This window comes from Ornithorhynchus anatinus, chromosome 3 (genome assembly GCF_004115215.2).
Source record: "Ornithorhynchus anatinus isolate Pmale09 chromosome 3, mOrnAna1.pri.v4, whole genome shotgun sequence".
Taxonomy (NCBI): Eukaryota; Metazoa; Chordata; class Mammalia; order Monotremata; family Ornithorhynchidae; genus Ornithorhynchus; species Ornithorhynchus anatinus.
This window is the reverse complement of record NC_041730.1, coordinates 99,437,503-99,462,679: the sequence shown is the minus strand read 5'-3', so window position 1 is coordinate 99,462,679 and position 25,177 is coordinate 99,437,503. Positions and strand designations below refer to the sequence as shown.

General features: G+C 46.2%; 1 protein-coding gene across 1 annotated transcript in view; it reads right to left on the bottom strand.

Annotated features, from left to right (window-relative positions):
- The window catches only part of NRBF2 (nuclear receptor binding factor 2), a 34,197-nt gene extending 12,138 nt beyond the window's left edge, over nt 1-22,059 (bottom strand). The window contains exon 1 of the mRNA XM_029060875.2: nt 21,916-22,059. Coding sequence (XP_028916708.1) covers nt 21,916-21,945 — 30 coding nt within the window. The 5' untranslated portion in view covers nt 21,946-22,059. The remainder of the gene's footprint in view (nt 1-21,915) is intronic.
- Nucleotides 22,060-25,177: the final 3,118 nt, after the last annotated feature.

Genomic DNA, 25,177 nt, shown 5'->3' with positions numbered 1-25,177 from the left:
GACACAGTCCCACATGAGAATCACAGTCTATGTGTAGGAGGGATTGATTCCCCATTTTACAGTTGAGGAAACTGCGGAACTGAGAAGTTAAGTGACTTGTCCAAGGTGACACAACAGACTTGAAGAAGCAGTGGGTCCTAGTGAACAGAACATGGGCCTGGGAGTCAGAAGGACCTGGTTCTAATCCCGGCCCTGCCACTTGTCTGCTGTGTGATCTCGGGCAAGTCACTTCAACTTCCCCTTGCCTCAGTTACCTCCTCTATAAAATGGGGATTAAAACTGTGAGCCCCATATGGAACAGGGACTGTGTCCAGCTTGATTAGCTTGAATCTACCCCAGTGTTTCATACAATGCCTGGCACATAGTAAAGGCTTAGTAAATACCATTAAAAAAAAAAGTGGCAGGGTTAAGGTTAGGACCGAGGTCAGTTGATCATATTTATTGAGCGCTTACTGCACGCAGAGCACTGTACTAAGTGCTTGGGGAAGTACAATATAATAAACAAATACATTCCTGTCCACCATGAGCTGACAGGCTAGAGTGGGGGCGGGGGGAGGGCAATAGGTGGGATTCACTTCCGCTTGCCTTCCAGAGCTCCAGGTTAGATGTCTTCCATCAGAGAAACAAGTCTCCTTGGTCTTAGTTAAAAATGCCACTGGAGGATCAGCAGGGAAATACTGTCCTGAAAAGGCCACGAAATCAGCCAGTCCACTGAACCACACCAGGGATCCCACAGACGCTGAAGAGGAATGGGAATGGGGGGATCCTCCTTCACAACCTTGGGACCATTCGGTCTGCTAACAGGCGACGGAGGAAAGGAAACCTGACATGCAAAAGGTGATGTCTCTGAACATAAATGCTGAGACAAGGTACCAGCCTGGCTCAAGTGGAGATCCGCTTGCCCCCCCACAGATCCAGAGTTGATCTCCAGGGAAAGACGGGGTGTGGGGGGGGGACCTTTGCTACTTCCAACCCACTACGCCATAAGACCCCAGACCCGAATCAGGTCTTAAACCTGGATGACAACACCTGAATCAGTTAACTAATCTCCTTGTCTTCCAATTAAGTGGAAACAAGGAATAAGGATGACTCCCACTTAACCTAAGTATCTAAGAGGGTGACAATTCCCCTGTACATTGTCCCCAGCTCCCTCTTCATCCATTAACTCATTCAAATGAACTGACCTTATTCCCACCTGTAGAGTAAGTGATTTTATTTAGTTTCTGCAACTATTCCCGCTCTGTGTACTTTAACATTTGCCTGTGACACTTGTATCTAATTAAGGGCAGCACTCTGTGCATTAGACACTTAATAAAAGCCTCTGACAAAAAGGAAAAGCTTCTGGGCCGTATCTATGAAGCCGGTTCAATTATCAGCAGTGTCAAAGGATACTGAAGTTACCAAGAACAAACCCACAGTGCTGTTTTTGAGTCATTATGGGCCTTAGTTTTAGCCTACTCCCCTTGTGACCCTTCATCAGAACTGTTTGAGCTTAATCTCATCCTACCCACCTACCAGGGAAGGATTCCTGAACAGGGAAGTAGCCCAAAGGCAGGCAGGCAGCCAGGAGGAGGAGGTAACCCACTGCCTGAATAATCAGTCCCTTGTAGTAGTAGTACTAGTATTTCTTAAATGCCTGTGAGCAAAGCACTTACTGAGCGCTGGAAAGGAATCATCAATGGTATTTACTGAGCCCTTACTATGTACTGAACACTGTACTAAGCACTTGCTGGAGAACAGTACAAAGAATTGGCCACAACGAGCTTACAGTCAAGAGGAATACAGGGGTGAAACTGAAACCCAGTTCCTGGCCTTCAACTGGCTCATAACCTGTGAAGTGGAAAGAAGGGACTATAGACAGGCACACAAGAAAAGGTAAAATAATAAAAATACAGAAACAGTTTAAAGATTGAGGATGTAAATAAATTGAAAAAATTGAAAACCACACAGAGCTGGAGAGTACTGGGGCTAAAAGAAACAGTGTTGGGCTTTTCAGAGCTCAGAGTTCAAAAGTCACAGCTGAAGTTCCAGTTATAGGCTTCCCTTTTTATTTTTTGTTAATATGGTATTTGGTAAGTGCTTAGTCTGTGCCAGGAACTGTACTAAACACTGGGATAGATACAAGCTAATCAGGTTGGACACAGTCCACATCCTACGTGAGGCTCACGGTCTTAATCCCCATTTTACAAGTGAGGGAACTGAGGCACAGAGAAGTTAAGTGACTTGCCTAAGGTCACACAGCAGACAGGTGGTGGAGCCAGAATTAGAACCCAGGTCCTTCTGACTCCCAGGCCCGTGACTCATAAGGACAAGTCCCCCACTCTGACCTGGCTCCTTGTTCCAGACACCTTTTCTGGCAGTCTCCATGCTAGAATCGTGCTAGAAAAACCCTGGTTATAAGAAATAGTGGGTGGGGAGGAAAGAGATTTAAGAGACAAGGTAAATATTACTCCTGAACTCCCAAACTAAGCCAAGCCAAGTAAACTCAAATATCCACCTAGCCCTAGGATCCCAGCAGTCAAAGGTAGGCAGCTCCTTCCCCAGTTGGGTCAACATGTTGACATGTAGTCACCTATTAATATTAACTGAGCCTAAGAACAGAGTTCTGTTTTAGTACTGCCCCCGATCGGAAAACAATCTTGTCCCACTGCTTCTAGCCAGCAGAGGGGACTGGAAATCAACTGGGATCAGGGCTGTGGCAGAGCTCGTGGCATTTGGTGAACAGAATACTAGCTTCCAAATGATGATGATGATAAAAATAATTGTATTTTTAGCACAAACTATGTGTTGAGCACTGTTCTAAGCACTGCGGTCAGCACACATTAACCAGGTCAGACACAATCTCGGTCCCACATGGGGCTCACAGTCTAAGCGGGGGGACAACAGCTAGCACTACCAGTATGAAGGATATTCAGGAATACTCCTCAGTATAGACTGCGCCCCAGGGCTTTCTGACAGGTTGGTGCACACATGAAATGCTCTCTCCCAGGGTAGCTTTGGGGCACTGAGCAGTGGCATTTCACACATAAGGCTGAGGCAGTGCTTGTCACTCACACACTGAACTAAAGGAAGGGGTCTATGGGAGAGTTCTTAGGTAAGGACACTAAACCTCTAAACAGCTGTTGGATGGTTGGCTCATTAGAACCACTTCCTTCCCTCCTGCCTGCCTTTGTTTGTAGCTTTATTTTCAAAGAGGGGTCAGAGAGGCCATGGGAGAAGACTAGAGGGAAGGAAGGAACAAAGCAGGAAAATAAAGTTTTCGATCCGTGGGACTGAGTCAATGAAACTAGGGGTGAGGGCCAGGAAGGAAAACAAAATGGATCCTTCAGATAAAGAGATCTGAGGAATGTTCATCCGTATTTACGGCTCAGACTAGATCATCATGAGGCCAGAAAGCTGGGACAAACCCTATGAAGGGGAGAGGCAGGCACCGCATTTCTTGGAGTGCAGGGGACAAATAAGTCCCAAGACAAATAGTTTAGGAATGTTGTTACAATTAAGAGGCCACCACAAATAAGGTAACATACAAAATAAGGATCCTATAATTAAGTCTGATTGCACCACCCAACTGTGATGGCATTAAGTGACTACACAAATAATAATGGCATTTATTGAGTGCATTGCTATTTTTAAGTCCCAGTGTACAGATGAGGAAGCTGAGGCCCCGAAAAAGTTAAGTGACTTGCTTAAGTTCCCACAGAAGGCAAGTGGTGGAGCTGGCACTAGAACCTAAACCTTCTGACTCCCATGCTAAACTGGGGGTGCATTTCTCTTTCCCCCAGTCTTTGACCAAATTAACTTTTTCCCCGGATCTTTTGAACAACTATTCATTTCTAGAGGTTTCCATGCCAAAATTCAGTTTAGGAGCCATTTACTTAATTGTATTTATGCTACAAGCCCTAATTCAAACACAAACTTGCTCTAAAACATGCCTGATATTTTATGTGCTCTGGTTAAATTTGTCCTGGGATTGTTAAAAAAAAAATAAAATAAAGAGTCTGCTTTTTTTCCCCCCTTTAGATCTGGTATCTGAAGAACCAAATCCCAAACCCAATCTTTCATGGACACAAAATGCCATTATAGTACAGTTCATAAGGATAGGATGCCCAGGTTGTCTTTTAGTGCCCAGAAGACAGTTTACTCAGTGGATATTAGGAAGTCAAAAGGAGCACATACGAAAATGAGTCTAGTTCCACTGCATTTTTCTTGTTAGAGTCAGAGCCTCCAATAAGGTCTCCAACTGCATTATTCACCAATTTGAAAAGAACACACACCATTAAGTGGGTTCAGCAGCTGTTTATGGCACAATCCAAAGATGAACTCTAAATGCCATTTGATTATTAAGGTTTTTTTACATTATGGTAACATTTTTTGCTACAACATGAACCACAAGATGCATAGTCTTTACAAAGTTATCTCAAAATTATATTGGTGAAGGTTTGGGGATGGGGAAAGAGAGAGATATAGAGTTCATGATCAAAGTTTGATTATGACACGATTCCCCAAACAACTCTGACAATATTTTAACTCAATAGTCTCTAGGACTGCAACTATTTCGAGTCCCAATTCAAATAATATAAGCAGTGAATGAGTGCACAGGCTAACCAGAATTACTTTTACAAGGTCAAGGTTAATACAAAGGGTTATGAGGCTATGTTCCTTGAAAATGTGGATATACTATGGGTTATGATTCCCCATACACTTATTTATAAATTAGGATCCATCCTAGAAACGCTGGCTAGTAATATATGAAATCCCTTTCAATGTTACATACTGCAGTGATCACTGTCCCTAAACTACTGTTCAGTATTTAAAGGATGCAAAGCATAACCATCAAGTTTGCTAGATGAGTTGTGATTTGATTTTGATCATTTACAGCAGGTTGCAGAAAGAAACAGGTTTAGATGGAAAATAGAAGAGGACCCAGAACCGAGCCTTGACAGATTCCCACAAAGGGTGGGAGGCAGAGGAGGAGCCCGTGAAAGAGATTGAGAATGAGCAGCTAGAAAGATAGGAGGAGAACCAGAAAAGGACAGTGTCGGTGAAGTCCAGGTTACTGTGAAACACCATAGATTCAAAAAATTTTGGTTTAGGCCCGGTTCAATATAACAGCGGGTCTTTCCGTTGGTTCACCACTTCAACAGCTGACCAGCTGTTAGCTCTTAGCTCTTCCATTCCAACCACCATCACCGGCTCAGAGAAAGAGTACGTGGCTCAGTGGAAAGAGCCTGGGCTTGGAAGTCAGCGGTCATGGGTTCAAATCCCAGCTCCACTTGTCGTGACTGTGGGCAAGTCACTTCACTTCTCTGTGCCTCAGTGACCTCATCTATAAAATGGGGATTAAGACTGTGAGCCTCACGTGGGACAATCTGATTACCCTTTATCTCCCCCAGAGCTTAAAACAGTGCTCTGCATGGAGTGAACACTTAATAAATACCAATATTATTTTTTTCCTCCCCCACCCCTCCCCTCAGCACTTTGCTCATTTGTATATATTTGTTATTACCCTATTTATTTTGTTAATGAGGTGTACATCCCCTTGATTCTATTTATCGTGATTATGTTGTCTTGTTTTTGTCCATCTGTCTCCCCCAAATAGGCTGTGAGCCCATCATTGGTCAGGGATTGTCTCTATCTGTTGCCGAACTGTACAGTCCAAGCGCTTAGTACAATGCTCTGCACATAGTAAGCGCTGAATAAATACTACTGAATGAATACACAGGCCCATGCCTCCCCTCTCGAGGGCAGGGATTGTGCCTGTTTATTGTTCTACTGTACTCCCCCAAGCGCTTAATACAGTGCTCGGCACATAGTAAGTGCTCAACACAATTGAATGAGAGCAGCCCTATCCTCACCGTTTCTATCCTCCTCTTCTTTCACTTCTCCAATCAATCATCCCTGTTCTGCCTAGCACCAGCAGCTGCCACCGCCACCCTCCACCCCCCAACCACCACCACTCCCCTCCCCCTCTACCCTCAGTTGCACGTTCTTCGCATGCTCCTTCTAGGCACAAGGCAAGCCAAGCAAAGGGGTGCTGGGCAGTCTTGTTTGTGTTTTCTACATTCCCAGATTTGAATCAGCTAGCAGATCGGCTGGATGTCCGGAGTTTACCTCCTCCACTGAAGAGGAACAGGTTTTGGCTCCTTTGCAAATATCAAGTTTTTCTTCGGTAAAGGAAATTCATTTTGATATCCTACTAAACCAGTTTTACCACAATTGATAAGACGTCTGTACTAAAACAGCACTCCTCATCTTCTTACCCAAACCCTTTCCCCCATCATTATGGACACTGTCACCATCCTCCTTGTCTCACCTTGGCAATTTTCTCACTCATCTCTCTGATTCCATCCACATAATCAATCTGTCACCAAATCCCGTAAGTTCTACCTTCACAACATTACTAAAATCTACCCTTTTCCACTCCTTCCAAACTGCTACCATACTGATCCAAGCACTTATGCAATCACAACTTGACTACTGCATCAGCCTCCTTGCTAACCTCCTTGCCTCCTGTCTCTCCCCACTCCAGTCCATACTTCATTCTGTTGTCTTGTCTTGTCTTATGCTGTCGAGTCGTCTCCGACCCAGAGCGACTCCATGGACACGTCTCTCTCAAAACGCCCCACCTCCAAGTCCAATCATGTTGATAGTGCATCCACAGAATTTACTAGTTAAAAATAGAGATGTGGTTTGCCATCACCTCCTTCCATGCAGTAACCTTGAGTCTCCACCCTCGACTCTCTCCCATGCCGCTGCTGCCCAGTACAGGTGAATTCTGACTTGTTGCAGATTGCCTTCCACTCGCTAGCCACTGCCCAAACTAGGAATGGTATGGATATGCCTCTGCTTTCACTCTGCTGCCAGGATCATTTTTCTACAAACCATTCGGTCCATGTTTCCCCACTCCTCAAGAGCCTCCAGTGGCTGCCCATCCACCTGTGCACCAAACTCCTGACCGATGGATTTAAGCACTCAATCACTTTGTCCCCTCCTATCTTGCCTCTCTAATTTCCTACAACACATCACATTCACTTTGCTGCCAACCTACTCACTGTACCTCAATCTCATCTTTCTTGTCTCTGACATCTTGCCCACATCCTGCCTCTTGCCTAAAACTCCTTCCCCCTTCCTATCTGACACTTTCCCCAGCTTCAAAGTTTATTAAAATCCCCTACTTGCTGTCTCTTCTCCACTGCCTTTACACTTAAATTTGTACCCTTTATTAACCCTACAAATCAGCCCCAATGGCACTTATGTACATATATGTAATCGGTCTCCCCCTTTAGACTGTAAGCATCTCTACCAACTGTTATACTGTACTCTCCCAAGCACTTAGTACAGTGTTCTGCACACAGTAAGCACTGAATAAATTCCACTGATTAAAAAATTCTTGAAACTGTGCAAATAAGGTCTTTTTCTCACTAGTGGAATTCCCCAATCTGGGACACGTGTACTGTCTTACTTGCTAGATACCCCTTAAAAAAGCCACCAGACAGCAGGGTCCGATAGAGGATCCAATCAGGCAAAATTTACTGATTTAAGAACAAAAGTAGAAAAGGATCGGACAAGTCTATGTCCAGGCTCTTCGTGTACACATCCCAGTTGAACAGCCACCCTTAACAAAATACACTTTTTTTCCTTATGGACACATTATAAATGAACTGGGGCATTACCATGTGTAAACAGGAAATTATAAATGATATAACTAAATGCCACTAGATTATACAATTCTAATTCCATTAAATACAACTTACACATTTAAATTATAAATATTAATACTAAATTCTATTGCTAGTACTCATGGGTCATATTTACTCAATCAGTGATATTTATTGAGTGCTTGCATGAAGAGTGCTTTACTAGGCAGTTGGGAGAGTACAACAAAATAGGTAGACACCACCCCTACCTTCAAGGATTGCTCCACTCTTTTGCCACATAAAAACAGGAGGGTGGGGATAGTACAAGGAGGTCATATAAGAATTAAGTCTAGCAATTATGGGAGCAGAAGAAAAAAGAGAAGGAAAGGAGGGGAGAAGGAAAAGAAAGGTAAGAGGGCATTTAAGGCTGTCTTACTTCTATTGCCCTCTCCTCAAGGTCATATACAATAGGCACACCATGATTTAATGCCCAGAGCCTGCCTCCCTCCTCCTCCTAGGCAGAAGCTTGCCCGTGTTGCATAGCAGTCTGACCCTTCTCGTCTTACCCTGGTTTGGCTGTTGTCACACTTACAATTTGTGCTACAAAAAATCATCTTTGACTTCCTCTTGAAAAATCCAGGTGAGGAAATTATGTGGTGGGGGCAATTATTGAGTGCAAATATGGTGTAATAATAATAACAGTGGCTGCCCATCCACATCCACCTCAAACAGAAACTCCTTACCACTGGCTTTACAGCACTCACTTTTCTTGCCCCCTCAATTCCTACTACAACCCAGACCACATACTTTGCCCCTCCACGACCAACCTACTCACCCTCAATCTTACCAAGTTCAACACCGACCCCCTAAGCCACAGGCTCCTTTTGGCCTGGAACTCCCTCTCCCTTCATATACTACAGACCACCACGCTTCCACCTTTCAAGCCTTATTAAAATCGCATCTCCTCCCAGAGACTTTCTTGGATTAAGCCAGCTTTTTTCTACTCGGTCCCCCTTCTGCATCACCTAAGCACTGGATCTGTACCCTTTAAGCATTTAATGTTCACCCTTTCAGCCCCACAGCATTTATGTACATAACCACACTGTATTTTAATATCTGTCTACCCCTCTAGACTGGAAAGTCTGGGTGTGCAGGGGACGTGACTCCCAACTCTGCTTAGTACAGTGCTCTGCATATAGTAAGCGCTCAATGAACACCACTGATTGATTAATCCTACTACAACCCACATGCTTCGCTTCTCCAATGCCAGCCTACTCACTGTACTTCGATCGTGTCTATATCGCCACTGACCTCTTATCCATGCTTTCCCTCTGGCCTGGAAATCCTTCCCCCTTCGTAACTGATAGACCACAACACTCCCCACCTTCAAAGTCCTCAAAAATAACATCTCCTCCAAGAGGTGTCCCCTCACTATGCCCTCATTTCCCCTATCCGCCTTAACTCTCAGCCCCACAGCACTTATACCCGTAATTTATAGATTGTATTGTACTCTCCCAAATGCTTAGTAGAGTGCATTTTGCACAGCAAATGCTCACTAAATACCATTGATTGACTGATTTTATATTCACCCCACCCTCAGCACTTGTGCATAAATCTTTATATTCTGTCATTTCCCTTCACTGTAATTTACTTTAATGTCTGTCTCCCCATCTAGACTATAAGCTCTTTATGGGCAGAGATCTTGTCTACAAACTCCATTATATTTTATTTTCCCAAATGCATGACTGATTGATTAGTATAGTGCTGTGCACACAGTAAGCACTACTCAGAGTATACCATTGATTGATGATAATAATACTAATTCTGGTTTTCACTAAGTGCTTATTATGGGCCAAGCACTGCACTAAGCACTGGCAAAGAGGTAAGTTAGGTGGAACTCAGTCCCTGTCCCACATGGGGCTCACAGTCCTGGGGAGAGGGAGAACAGGTATTTAATCCCTATTTTATAGATGCTGATAGAGCCACCAAGAATTTAAGTGACTTGCCCAAAGTCACACGGCAGGTAAATGGAAGAGCCAGGATTAGAACCCAGGTCCTCTGACTCTCAGGCCCATGCCCTTTCCATTAGGCCATGATGCTTCTTTATGTGTATGTTATTCTCATGTACATATATGTCCTCATTTATTTTGAACATTCAAGTTCTAAATACTTTTTAAGTTTCTGTAACCCATTAAAGTGTAGTGAATATTCCTGCTGGGCAGGGCACGTGTCACTTTATTCTGTAATTCTCAAATGTATTACATCAAGTGGGCACTCAATGAATGTTACTTTTCCTCGTCTTCCATCAGAAACCCTTTTTTAATCAAGTTAGGTTTGGGGAAACAACTCTGAGGCTATTTGAAGGCTATATATAAATCCTGATAAAGATAGATGAAAAAATATTCAGAAGGTCAAGTAGTGAAGTTGGGTTGATATAATTAGCCACTTTATTTGCAACATTATCAACCAGGGCTCAAAGAACTTCAGGTACTGGCCACCATGGAGAAATCTGACTCTTGCTACTGGCACTCAACTCCAATATTTGGGAAACACCCTTAAATCCTGAGAATTCAGTCCAGTTATGTATAGGTCATGGCAGGATATTGTGAAATGATTACTTAGGTCAGGACATTTTTAAGGATTTACAAATTCAATCAGTGGTATTTATTGAGCGTTTACTGTGTGCAAAACATTTGGACAAGTGCAAGAGTTGGAGGCAAGTGCTCTGCCCACAAGGAACTTAGAATATGCCAAAATTTTGTCCTACCATGAGACTAGAGATTGATCTCTTAAATATGATTTTTCCTCCTGTGGATTTTACAAAACAAAGACTTTAGAACAGTCCCAATACACGCACTATAATAAGGAATGGTATTTTATTCATTCATTCATTCAATCGTATTTAAGTACTTACTGTGAAGAGAGCACTGAGCTAAGCACTTGGGAAAGTACAATACAACAATAAACAGTGACATCCCTTGCCGACAACAAGCTTGGAGTTTAGAGAGGGGGAGACAGACATCAATACAAATAAATAAAATTAAAGATATGTATATAAGTGCTGTGGGGCTGGGAGGGGGTGGGGGGAAGAGGAAAGGGAGCAAGTCAGGGTGACGTAGAAGGGAGTGGGAGATGAGGAAAAATGGGTCTTTGTCTAGGGAGGCCTCTTGAAGGAGATGTGCCTTCAATAAGGCTCTGAAGGAAAGGAGACTAATTGTCAGATTAGAGGAGGGAGGGCATTCCAGGCCAGAGGCAGGACAAGGGCTAGGGGTTGGCGGTGAGACAAGTAAGAACGAGGCACACTGAGGTTAGCACTAGAAAGAAGTGAGTCAATGGTGAGGAGTTTCTGTTTGATATGGAGGTGGATGGACAACCACTGGAGTTTTTTGAGGAGGGGGGTGACATCCTGAACGTTTTTGTAGAAAAATGTTCCGGGCAGCACAGTGAAGTATGGACTGAGTGGGGAGATACGGGAGGCCGGGGGGTCAGTAAGGAGGCTGATGCAGTAAACCAGGAAGGACCGGATGACTGTAGTAACGTGGCAGCAGTTTGGACAGAGAGGAAAGGGTAGATTTTAGCAATGTTTTGATGGGACTGACAGGATTATCAAAGAAGCAGCATGGTTTAATGGATAAAGCATGGGCCTGAGCGTCAGAAGGACCTGGGTTCTAATCCCAGCTCCACCACATGTCTGCCTCCTGACCCTGGACAAGTCACAACTTCTCTCGGCTTCAGTTACGTCATCTGTAAAATAGGCATTAAGAATGTGAGCCCCATGTGGGACTGGGACTGTGTCCAACCTGATTAACTTATATCTTCCCCAGTACTTAGAACAGTGCTTGACACAGTAGGTTCTTAACAAGTACCATAATTATCTTGACCTAGGTAACAATATGCTAATCACAGTGGGACCACAAATCTACCATGGAATGCTGGTGGAAAACCTCCTTTACAGTCAATAGCAAATGACTCCAAGATATGGGGATATTTATCTGAATTCTATATACCATATCCTTCTACAATGAGGAACATTAAAGATTTTATAAAGAATAAGGGGACACAACACTCCCAAAAAGAACTGAATGAGGGACACGGAATTCAAAGTGTACCCAACGAATCACTTGAACTAATGAACCTTTTAATGCCCAAATAAACTCTTCCAAAAAAATGTAGCTCGTACCAAGCCCACAGGAATCTGCAGAGCTGTAATGACTAAAGTTGTATGTAAATGCTTATCAAATGGCTTAGACAAAGCTTATGATCTCACTGGCTGAAGCAGCCGTCAGACCACTGGAATTCTCATAAACCATCACATCCCGGCACCTCTTGCAAATGCAAGCAACAGTCATTCAGGTTATATAATTGCTTTCGGTTGGTGTTTGTTTTTTTTTAAACCTCAGGAGCAAAATGTTAAAAAAAAAAAAAAGCCTCACTTAGATCTTATGTCTCTTAATAATGTTGGTATTTGTTAAGCACTTACTATGTGCCGAGCACTGTTCTAAGCGCTGGGGTAGACACAGGGAAATCAGGTTGTCCCACGTGGGGCTCACAGTCTTAATCCCCATTTTACAGATGAGGTAACTGAGACACAGAGAAGTTAAGTGACTTGCCCAAAGTCACACAGCTGACAAGTGGCCGAGCCGGGATTCGAACCCATGACCTCTGACTCCAAAGCCCAGACTCTTTCCACTGAGCCACGCTGCTTCTCTTAACCTTGCAGTCTCTTGCAGCAATGGCCTTCAAACTACCTAAATACAGTAGAGTTAACTGACTAGATTCCAGGCTTTGAGGAGTTTCCACTCTACTGGACAGACCGACTAAAAGAAATTATGGAAAAAAGTAATAGGATATAAAGCTTTGTTCGTTGTGGGTAGAGAACATGCCCACCACCTCTGTTGCACTACCCCATGCTCTTAGCACAGTACTTTGCACACAGTAAGCGCTTAATACCACTGACTGAATGAACGTGGCATTCTTTGAGCCCTTCTAGACAGTAAATTCGTTGTGGGCAGGGGATATATCTACCAATTGTTATACTGTACTCTCCCAAGTGTTTAGTACAGTGTTCTGCACATAGGAAACACTCAATAAATATGATCAATTGTACTAAGCACTTCCTCCCTTCCAATTCCATAGAAGCATCTTCAGAAAGGTAGACAGTGGGTCCAGCAAGAGGCAGACTATGAATGGGCGCATTTTTAAAAAGGAAATAGGAAAGTAGAAAAAAGACTACATTTAACAAAGTTTTCCTTACTTGTCATTACTCATTTTACAGGCATAAGGCATTTTGGAATTTTTCTATCAATAGGAGTACTCAATGTGACCGTGCTTTAAGAAACTTGCATCCATGTCTTGGCTCACAGCACAACCAACACCATTTTGATATGGAAAGAATCTACTTTAGCCATGGATGAACGCTCATAAGGAACACAGAGCTAAATATGGGTAATCTAAGACTTTGATCAAGACTTTATTAGATTCCATTAGGGGATAAAGATTTTACATTTTCAAACTTGGTTCCTCCACATGAATGCTAAAAATTAGGATGAGAATAAAAATTAAATATTGATTTTAACACCCCAACAAGAGCTCCTTTTCATATAATTTACTGAACTGCTAAAGGTTACAAACCATTTGATAATCTTTACCTCCAAGCTGACATATGCCCATTTGGGAGGCAGCATGGCCTAGTGGATCCCATTTGGGAGGCAGCATGGCCTAGTGGACCCCATTTGGGAGGCAGCATGGCCTAGTGGAAATAACAATAATAATAATTATGGCATCTGTTAAGCACCATTTGCCAGGTACTGCTCTAATCACTGGGGTAGATACAAGAACAGGTTGGACATGGTCCCCGTCCCATGTGGGGCTCACAGTTTCAATCTCCATTTTACAGATGACGTAACTGAGGCTCAGAGAAGTAGTGCCTCACCCAAGATCACGCAGCAGACAAGTGGCAGAGCAGGGATTAGAACCCTTGACCTTCTGAATCCCAGGCCCATGCTCTACCCAATACACCATACTGCTTCTCCAAGAGCACAGGCATAGGAGTCAGAGGACCTGGGCTCTAATCCGTTTCCACCCTTGCCTATGGGACCATGGGCAAGTCACTTAATGTGCCTGTGATCCAGTTTCCTCATCTGTAAAATGGGGATTCAATCCTATTCACTCCTACTTAGGCTATGAACCCCATGTTGGGTGGGGACTGTGCCCAATCTGATTATCAACCCCAATGCTTGGTACAGTGTTTGGCACAAAGTGCATAATAAATACCATTGTCAATACTAGAGAAGGGACCATATTGAGACAACTAGCCTGCCCCAACCCATTGGGTTTACAATATTAATAAAAAGGTAGCACAAATGGGCACGAGATGAGTAGGGAGGAAGGAGGAAGGAATGAAATACTCGACGGCTGAGGCGCTAGACTGTGAACTCTTCTGATGGGCAAGGGCCATGTCTAATTCCCCATTTGTGTAATCTCTTCCAGTGCTTGGTTCGGTGGTCTACCCACAGTAATTACAATTACTATTACGCTGCTGCTGAGAGGTATCACCACATGCCTGTTATGGGCTTTCCTATATACTTTTATTTCTTCATATTCTTGCATCCAGCACTCATCTATAAATCATTTATACCCAAGGCTCATTTAATAGTATTACTGTAATCACATCTGTCAAAGTTATATTTAGACTATTTAGGCATATTCAGGTCTTTTGTCCTTGGGCACCTTTTGAATATGAAGCATTGGTTCCTGGGCCAGAAATCACCTTTGGGGAGGAAAAAAGAAGAGTCTGTGTGAAAAAGTAGAAAAGAAGGCCTGTGCAAAAGTTGAAAATGTGCTTCTTCAGAGGAGGATGAGTAAACTGACGTGGGAAGGGAGGGAGTGGCAATAGAGGAGTCATCTGGGAATCCATCTTGGGATCTCTTAAGGAAGCCTTCATCCCTGGAAGAGGAGGCACAATCAGTGGTGCCAGAAACTATTCTAACTGCCCCCTAGACAGTGAATCAATCAGTCGAGTTTACTGAGTGCAGAGCACTGTATTCAATGCTTGGAAGAGAACAATATACCAGAGTTAGTGGATGGTCTTTCCTGCCAGCACTGAGCTTGCAGTCTTGGGGGGGTGGGAGGAGATGGACAGATACTGAAATAAATTACACATATGTAATTCGTCAGTACTGTGGGGCTGAGGATGGAATGAATAAACAATACAAATCCCTCTTGCAGAGGGTAAGGGAAAAGAGACCTTTAGCAATGGGTTCCAATTTGAGCGACCTTATCTCTTGGCCCTGTTCAGAATAATAATAATAATGATGACGGTATTTGTTAAGCACCTATTATGTGCCAAGCACTGTTCTAAGCACTGAGGGAGATGTAAGGTTATCATGTTGTCCCAGGTGGGGCTCACAGTCTTAATCCCCATTTTACAGATGAGGTAACTGAGGCACAGAGTAGTTAAGTGACTTGCCCAAAGTCAGACAGCTGACAAGTGGCGGAGCCAGAATTAGAACCCATAATCTCTGACTCTCAAGCCCATGCTCTTTCCACTAAGCCATGCGGCTTCCCTATGATGATGCTTCCCCAGAATGATGTTTCAGATGTCTAAGGTGATATCCCTGCTGATCTTGAAGAATCTGCTAACATTCACTATGCATAGCAACTGGTCAACCAGTGGTATTTATTGAGCACTTACTATGTGCAGTGCGTGGTATTAAGCGCTTGGGAAGTACAATACAACAGAATTAGCAGACGTTCCCTCACAGAAGAAGCTAGGAGAGTTATCATTCCCACCCACTTAGTCTTTCCCAATGTTTACTACAATACACTGCACACAGAAAGCAGTTAATACTATTAATATTGGATACTTTCACAGGTTTCACATTATTCAGTTTGCAAATGACTTATATGAACTTGGGGGCTTTAATAAACTCAAAAGGTATCTTGTCAAGACCGTTTAAAGTGGCCAACTGTTAATATGGTCAAAAATTCTGGTCACTCTCCAGGTGGGCTCCATACCTTCCAAACTCTAGACTTTCCTCAAATGATCCCAGATTCTAAATTTAAGAGAGGTTGGAATATTATAATAGTTGTATATTGTCTAATTACATCATTCTATCATAATTCCTGGATTTCTTTGCTCTCAATCCCCTTTACTGGATAGATTGTAAACTCCTTGTGGGCAAGGATTAGGTTTAACAACTCTGCCATATAATCCAGTGCTCTGCACATACTTGACACAATAAACACCACTGAATGTATTTTTGCATCGAACTGATAAACTTATTCTTGCAAATAAAATCCTACATCATACCCACTACATTTCTTTAGCAATTTTCACTTTAATATATAAACTGTCTTGGTGTTAGAGATATTCACAAGAACAGTTGGAGAAACTGAGGCCCAAATTCAGCTGTAGCTTCAGAATGATAATTAAACCTCTATTAAAAATACACCACGCGGCACTTTTACCTTCTGAATAACGCTTGAAAACACGGTTACATTGTGCAAAAGAAACTATTACATATCAGGAGTCATCATAGGGAGGTGTATGCGTGTTATAACCTGTACTGTGGAACAAAATGCAAAGTTTAGTTCCAACTCTACTTGAAGAAGGAGCGTGGCTCAGTGGAAAGAACCGAAAGAACACGGGTTTGGGAGTCAGAGGCTGTGGGTTCCAATCTCCCCTTTGCCACTTGTCAGTTGTGTCACTTTGGGCATGTCATTTAACTTCTCTGTGCCTCAGTGACCTCATCTGTAAAATGGGGGTGAAGCCTTTGAGGACCACAAGCGATAACCTGATTATTTACCCCAGTGCTTAGAACAATGCTTGGCACATAGAAAGCACTTAATAATAATAATAGCATCTGTTAAGTGCTTTACTATGTGCCAAGCACTGTTCTAAGCGCTGGGATAAATACAAGGTAATCAGGCTGTCCCACGTGGGGCTCAAAGTCTTCATCCCCATTTTACAGATAAGGTCACTGCGGCACAGAGAATAATAATGATAATAATAATGTTAGTATTTATTAAGCGCTTACTATGCGCAGAGCACTGTTCTAAGCACTGGGGAAGATTCAGGGTAATCAGGTTGTCCCACGTGAGGCTCACAGTCTTCATCCCCATTTTACAGATGAGATAACTGAGGCACAGAGAAGTTAAGTGACTCGCCCACAGTAACACAGCTCTCTTTCTACTGCCCACCCCGCATGCTCCGCTCCTCTGCCGCCCACCTCCTCACTGTCCCTCGGTCTCGCCCATCCTGCCGTCGACCCCCGGGCCACGTCCTCCAAATCCAAACTGATTCTCTTCCCCTCTTCAAAACCCTACTTAAAACTCACCTCCTCCAAGAGGCCTTCCCAGACTGAGCTCCTCTTCTCCCTCTACTCCCTCTACCACCCCCCCTTCACCTCTCCGCAGCTTAACCCTCTTTTCCCCCCATTTCCCTCTGCTCCTCCCCCTCTCCCTTCCCATCCGCTCAGCACTGTACTCGTCTGCTCAAATGTATATATTTTCATTACCCTATTTATTTTGTTAATGAAATGTACATCACCTCAATTCTATTTAGTTGCCATTGTTTTTACGAGATGTTCTTCCCCTCGACTCTATTTATTGCCATTGTTCTCGTCTGTCCGTCTCCCCCGATTAGACTGTAAGCCCGTCAAATGGCAGGGACTGTCTCTATCTGTTGCCGACTTGTTCATTCCAAGCGCTTAGTACAGTGCTCTGCACATAGTAAGCGCTCAATAAATACTATTGACTGAATGAAGTGGCGGAGCCGGGATTCGAACCCATGACCTCTGACTCCCAAGCCCAGGCTCTTTCTTATCCAAAGTCACACAGCAGACAAGTGGCCGAGGTGGGATTAGAACCCATGACCAGCTGACCATGCTGCAGCTGACTCCCAAGCCCGTACTCTTTCCACTGAGCCATGCCACTTAACAAATGCTATTATATTATTATTCTTAACAAAACAGGGACCACCTCTCTCCTCCTATCCGTCATCTTGGTCGCCTAGGAGTCTGCACAGGTACTTTTGAACAGTGGCTTCAATTTTGTGTCACGAGGCAGGGCCCCCAAATGAAGAATATTAACTTCCCCCCCCTGCTTCTAAAAAAGTCTGAGTGATCTGCGGGCTGTTTCCTCCTATAACTGGTCTTGAAAACACTCTCTTGGCGAGAGCCTCCTTCCGTATTGGAAGAGATTAATAATGATGATGATGGTATTTATTAAGCACTTCCTATGTGCCAAGCACTGGCCAGCCCAAGATGACTGACAGCAAAATTAGGGGTTGGGGTGGGGGAGGTGCCCTTTTGGTGGTCAGGTTTTGTGCTCAGAATGACTGCAGTGGCCAGGGCTGACCACCCCCAACTGCCAACTCCACAAGCAACCAGATCCAGGGAGGTGGAATTCATTCATTCATTCAATATTTATTGAGCGCTTACTATAAAAACTCCTCATTCTTGGCTTCAAAGCTCTCCATCCCTTGGCCCCTCCTACCTCACCTCCCTTCTCTCCTTCTTCAGCCCAGCCTGCACACTCCACTCATCTGCCGCTAACCTCCTCACGGTCCCCCGTTCTTGCCTGTCCCGCTGTCAACCCCTGACCTACGTCCTACCGCTGACCTGGAATGCCCTCCCTCCTCACATCCGCCAAACTCTCCTCCCCTCTTCAAAGTCCTGAGAGCTCACCTCCTCATTCATTCATTCAATAGTATTTATTGAGCGCTTACTATGTGCAGAGCACTGTACTAAGCGCTTGGAATGAACAAGTCGGCATCAGATAGAGACAGTCCCTGCCGTTTGATGGGCTTACGGTCTAATCGGGGCCTTCCCAGACTGAGCCCTCCCTTTCCCTCTGCCCCTCTTCCCCTCCCCTCAGCACTGTGCATATTTGTATTTATTACTCTAGTTATTTTGTTAGTGATGTGTATTTATCTATGATTCTATTTATCTTGATGATATCTATGCCAGACTGCTTGTTTTGTTCTGTTTTGTTTTGCTGTCTGTCTCCCCCGCTTAGACTGTGAGCCCGTTGTTGGGCAGGGATTGTCTCCGTTGCCGAATTGGACATTCCAAGCGCTTAGTCCAGTGCTCTGCACACAGTAAGCGCTCAATAAATATTACTGAATGAATGAATACTATGTGCAGAGCACTGGACTAAGTGTTTGGAATGTCCAATTCAGCAACAGGGAGAGATGATCCCTGCCCGGCACCACTGCTTTGGGCAAACCGACAGAAGGACGGAGTCGCGACCAGGTTGGCTAGAAGCCACCGGTTGGGTCATTTAAGGCCGAAATTGCAACAGCAGTCGAGGCGAAGGCTTCCAGCATTGAACAACAGCTCTTCCTCACCCCCCTCCACCTGCCTCGCCTGCTGGGTGACCTTGGGCAAGTCACTTCACTTCTCTGAGCCTCAGCTCCCTCCTCACATAGTAAGGCACATAGTAAGCGCTTAATAATGATAATAATAATAATAATGATTCATTCATTCAATTCAATAGTATTTACTGAGTGCTTACTATGTGCCAAGCACTGTTCTAAGCACTGGGGGGAATGCAAGGTCATCAGGTTGTCCCGCGTGGGGCTCACAATCTTCATCCCCATTTTACAGAGAAGGGAGCTGAGGCACAGAGAAGTGAAGAGACTTGCCCAAAGTCACCCAGCGGACAAGTGGCAGAGCGGGGATTGCCTTCCCAGACTAAGCTCCCCTTTTCCCTCTGCTCCCCCACCCACCCTCTGCTCCCTCCCCCTTCCCCACTTCACCTTCCTTCAGCTAAGCCCCCTTTCCCTCTGCTCCTCCCCCTCCCCCAGGACTGTGCTCATTTGTAGAAATATTTTATTACCCTATTTATTTTGTTAATGAGGTGTACATCCCCTTGATTCTATTAATCGTGATGATGTTGTCTAGTTTTTGTCCGTCTGTCTCCCCCGATTAGACTGTGAGCCCATCATTGGGCAGGAATGGTCTCTATCTGTGGCCAAATTGTATATTCCAAGCGCTTAGTACAGTGCTCTGCACATAGTAAGAGCTCAGTAAATACTATTGAACGAATGAATTTATCGTGATGATGTTGTCTTGTTTTTGTCTGTTTCCTCCGATTAGACTGTGAGCCCGTCATTGGGCGGGGGGGAGCAGGGGGCAGCTCCTCACTTTCATTCATTCAATAGGATTTACTGAGCGCTTCCCGTGTGCAGAGCACTGGACTAAGCGCTTGGAATGGACAATTCGGCAACAGATAGAAAAATAAATAAATGTTGGTATTTGTTAAGCGCTTACTATGTGCAAAGCACCGTTCTAAGCGCTAGGGGATAGAAGGTGATCAGGTTGTCCCACGCGAGGCTCACAGTTTTAATCTCTATTTTAATAATAATAATACTGGTATTTGTTAAGAGCTTACCATGTGCAAAGCACCATTCTAAGTGCTGGGGGATAGAAGGTGATCAAGTTGTCCCCCGCGGGGCTCACAGTTTTAATCCCCATTTTAATAATAATAATGTTGGTATTTGTTAAGTGCTTACTATGTGCAGAGCACTGTTCTAAGCGCTGGGGTAGATACAGGGTAAGCAGGTTGTCCCACTTGAGGCTCCCAGTCTTCATCCCCATTCTACAGATGAGGTCACAGAGAAGTGACTTGCCCACAATCACCCAGCTGACCAGTGACGGAGCCGGCATTCGAACCCATCACCTCTGACTCCCCAGCCCGGGCTCTTTCCACTGAACCACGCTGCTCCTCATTTTCCAGATGAGGTCACTGAGGCCCAGAGAAGTGAAATGACTTGCCCACAGTCACCCAGCTGGCAAGCGGCAGAGCCGGAATTTGAACCCACGACCTCTGACTCCCCAGCCCGGGCTCTTTCCACTGAGACCAGGCCTGTCCAATGACGGGCTCACCGTCTAATCGGAGGAGACAAACGGACAAAAACAAAACAACATCATCATAATAAACAGAATCAAGGGGATGGACACCTCAATAACGAAATAAATTAGGGTGATAAAAATATCTACAAATGAGCACAGCGCTGAGGGGACAGGGGGAGGAGCAGAGGGAAAGGGGGCTTTCATTCATTCAATAATAATGTTGGTATTGGTTAAGCGCTTACTACGTGCAGAGCCCTGTTCTAAGCGCTGGGGTAGACACAGGGGAATCAGGCTGTCCCACGTGAGGCTCCCAGTCTTCATCCCCATTTTCCAGATGAGGTCACTGAGGCCCAGAGAAGTGAAGTGACTTGCCCACAGTCACCCAGCTGACAAGTGGCCGAGCGGGGATTCGAACCCAGACCTCTGACTCCCCAGCCCGGGCTCTTTGCACTGAGCCGCGCTGCTTCTCTAGTATGTATTGGGCGTTTACTATGTGCAGAGCACTGTACTAAGTGCTTGGAATGGACAAGTGGGCAACAGAGAGAGAAGCAGCGTGGCTCAGTGGAAAGAGCACGGGCTTTGGAGTCAGAGGTCATGAGTTCGAATCCCAGTTCTGCCACTTGTCAGCTGTGTGACTGTGGGCAAGCCACTTCACTTCTCTGGGCCTCAGTGACCTCATCTGTAAAATGGGGATGAAGACTGTGAGCCCCACGTGGGACAACCTGATTCCCCTGGGTCTACCCCAGCGCTTAGAACAGTGCTCGGCACATAGTAAGCGCTTCACAAATACCAACATTAAAGAGTCCGGGTTTGGGAGTCAGAGGTCACGGGTTCGAATCCCGACTCTGCCACTTGTCAGCTGTGTGACTGTGGGCAAGTCACTTCACTTCTCCGTGCCTCGGTGACCTCATCTGTGAAATGGGGATTAACTGTGAGCCTCACGTGGGACGACCTCATTCCCCTGTCTCCCCCAGGGCTTAGAACAGTGCTCTGCACACAGTAAGCGCTTCAAAAATACCAACATTATTATTATTATTATTACCATCCCGGCCCAAAGACGGGCTTACAGTCTAATCGGGGGAGACAGACGGAGAAAAACAAGACCAACTCAATCGCAAAAAATAGAACGAAGGGGAGGGACACCTCATTCACCAAATAAATGGGGTGATAAAAATATCTACAAATGGGCACAGCGCCGAGGGGAGGGGGAGGAGCCGAGGGAAAGGGGGCTCAGCGGAGGGGAAAGGGGGAGCTCAGTCTGGGAAGGCCTCGCGGAGGAGGTGAGCGGGGGGGAGGCCGGGCAGCGCCGAGGAAGGTGACCGGGGCCCCGGGCGGAGGGACGGAGGGAGGGACGGACGAGCCGGGCGTCCCGAAGAAGGGCAGGAAGAGGCCCCTGGGGCGTCGGCCTCCCCCGGACTCACCAGGTTGAGGGGTCCTTCCATCACTTCCATAGACCCGGGCTCCGGCGCCCATGAGGCGGCGGAGGTGCGGGGCGGCGGCCTGACGGGCCCCCACAGCCGGGTGTCCGTCTGGGTCGCCGCGGGCCCCAGCCCCCGCCGCTTCCTCGTCCGCCGCCCCGCCCCCGGCCCCGGCCCCGGCCCCGGTCCCGGCCCCGGTCCCGGCCCCGGTCCCGGCCCCGCCTCCCGCCTCCCGCCTCCCGCCTCCCGCCCCGCCCCGTCCTCGCGCGCGGCCCCGTGACGCAGCGGCGCGCCACCGCCGCCTCGCAGGAGAGGAGGCCCGGGGGGGCGGGAGGGCGGCCGGAGATCCCGTTGTGCGCGCCACGTCTCGCGAGAGGGGCGGGCCCGAGCTGGCGCGGGCTGGGGCCGCCTCTCTCCTTCCTTCCTTCCTTCGTTCGTTCGATCGTTCGTTCATTCATTCATTCCGGCTGCGTGACTCTGGGCACGTCACTGTGCCTCGGTGACCTCATCTGAAAAAGGGGGTTGAAGACTGGGAGCCCCACGAGAGACAACCTCATTCATTCATTCAATCAGTCGTGTCAGCTGCGTGACATTGGGCACGGCACTGTGCCTCAGTGACCTCATCTGGAAAAGGGGGATGAACACTGGGAACCCCATGAGGGACAACCTCATTCATTGATTTCATTCATTCGATCAATCGTGTCAGCTGCGTGGCTTTGGGCACCTCACTGTGCCTCAGTGACTTCATCTGGAAAAGGGGGTTGAAGACTGGGAGCCCCACGAGGGACAACCTCATTCACTCATTCATTCAATCAATCGTGTCAGCTAAGTGGCTTTGGGCACCTCACTGTGCCTCAGTGACTTCATCTGGAAAAGGGGGTTGAAGACTGGGAGCCCCATGAGGGACAACCTCATTCATTCATCCATTCAATAGTATTTATTGAGTGCTTACTCTGGGCAGAGCCCTGGACTAAGCGCTTCCAATGGACAATTCGCCCACAGATAGAGACCATCCCTGCCCAATGACGGGCTCACAGTCTAATGGGGGGAGCCAGACAGCAGAGCAAAACAGAACAAAACAAAAGCAAGACAACATTATCACCATAAATAGAATCAAGGGGATGGACACCTCATTAACAAAATAAATACGGTAATAAATAATATATACAAATGAGCACAGTGCTGGGGGGAGGGGGAGGGAAACAGAGGGAAAGGGGGCTCAACTGAGGGGAAGTGAAGGGGGAGGAGCCAAGGGTGGAGAGGGAGCAGAGGGAAAAGGGGGCTCAGTCTGGGGAGGCCTCCTGGAGGAGGTGAGCTCTCAGTAGGGCTTTGAAGGGGGTAAGAGAGTTAGTTTGGCAGAAGTGAGGAGGGAGGGCATTCCAGGACAGCGGTAGGATGTGGGTCAGGGGTCGATGGCTGGACCGGCATGAACGGGGGACAGTGAGGAGGTGAGCGGCAGAGGAGCAGAGTGTACCTTGTATCCCTGCCACAGTGCTTAGAACAGTGCTTTGCACACAGTAAGTGCTTAACAAATACCATCATCATTATTATTATTGAAAGGTTGCTATGTGCAGAGCCCTGTTCTAAGCGCTTGGAATGTACCATTCGGCAACAGAGACCATCACAGCCCAACAAGGGACTCACAGTCTAAAAGGGGGAAGACAGCAAAAAAAACCAGAGTCAAACAAAACAAGTAGTCTGGCATCAATATCATCAAGATAAATAGAATCACAGACATATACACATCAGGAGCAAAATAAATAGAGTAATAAATAATATATATAAATATGCACGAGTGCTGCAGGGAGGGTTGGGGGAAGAGCAGAGAGAGGGAGAAGGGGGAAAGGGGAGGAGGAGCGAAGGGAAAGGGAGGGTTCAGTCTGGGAAGGCCTCCTGGAGGAGTTTAGCTCAGTAAGGCTCTGAAGAGGGGAAGAGAGTTAGTTTGGCGGATGTGAGGAGGGAGGGCATTCCAGGTCAGAGGTAGGATGTGGGCCAGAGGTCGACGGCGGGTTAGGCATGAATGGGGGTCAGTGAGGAGGTGAGCGGCAGAGGAGCGGAGTGTACCCGGTGGGCTGAAGAAGGAGAGAAGGGAGGTGAGGTAGGAGGGGGCAAGGTGATGGAGAGCTCTGAAGCCAAGAGTGAGGAGTTTTTGTTTCATGAGAAGGTTGATAGGCAACCACTGGAGGTTTTTGAGGAGGGGAGTGACATGCCCAGAGCGTTTTTGTAGGAAGATGATCCGGGCTGCGGAATGAAGAATAGACTGGAGCGGGGAGAGACAAGGAGGCTGGGAGATCAGAGAGGAGGCTGACACAATAATCCAGGCGGGATATTATGAGAGAGGGAGTTCTAGGCCAGAGAAAGGATGTAGGTAAGGGGTCGGCACTGGGAAAGATGAGAAGGTACAGAGAGTAGGTTGGCATTAGAAGAGTGAAATGTGTGTGTTCGGTGGTAGTAGGAGATAAGTGGGACAGTGTAGGTTGGGCAGAGTGAAGTGAGTGCCATAAAGATGATAGGAGTTTTTGTTTGATGCAAAGGTGGTTAGGCAACTATAAGATGTTTTTGAGGAGTAGGGAGATATCAACTGAATGGTTTTTCAGAAAAATGATCTTGGTAGCAGAATGAAGTATCGACTGGAATGGAGATCAGTGGAGATCCCATGCTTTGTCCACCCACCAGGCCCAGCCTAATCCATTCTCTGAACTCAGCCATGAATTTCAAAACAGAAGCTTGAAATGCACATCTCCTACAAGAGGCCTCCCTTGATCGAGTCCTCATTTCCTTTCCTCCCACTCCCTTCTGCACCGCCCGGGACTCACTTCTTTTATTCACCCCACCCACCAGTCCCAGAGCACTTATGTACATAGCAGTAATTTATGTATATTAATGTCTGTCTTCCCCTCTAGACTGAGAACTCAAGGACAGGGAATGAGTTATACTGTGCACAGGGGCACCCTGTCCTAAACCCGTACCCCTCCGCTATACCACCGCACTGCTTCCAGGCAGCCCTCCTTGATTAAGGGGAAGAGGAGGAGCAAAGTATGATGGACAACTTGGGGATATGGGACAGAGAAGAGCTCCCTGTTCCTCTTTCCCCTTCCACCAAACTCAGCACTACAAGTAGTAGTACTACTGTACTCTATGCCACTAATGTAGCTCAATCTCATCTTGTCTCACTGTCGACCCCTTTCCCATGTCCTCCCTCCGGCCTGGAACTCCCACCCCCTTCATAACAACACTCTCCCCACCTTCAGAGCGAACCCCAGCT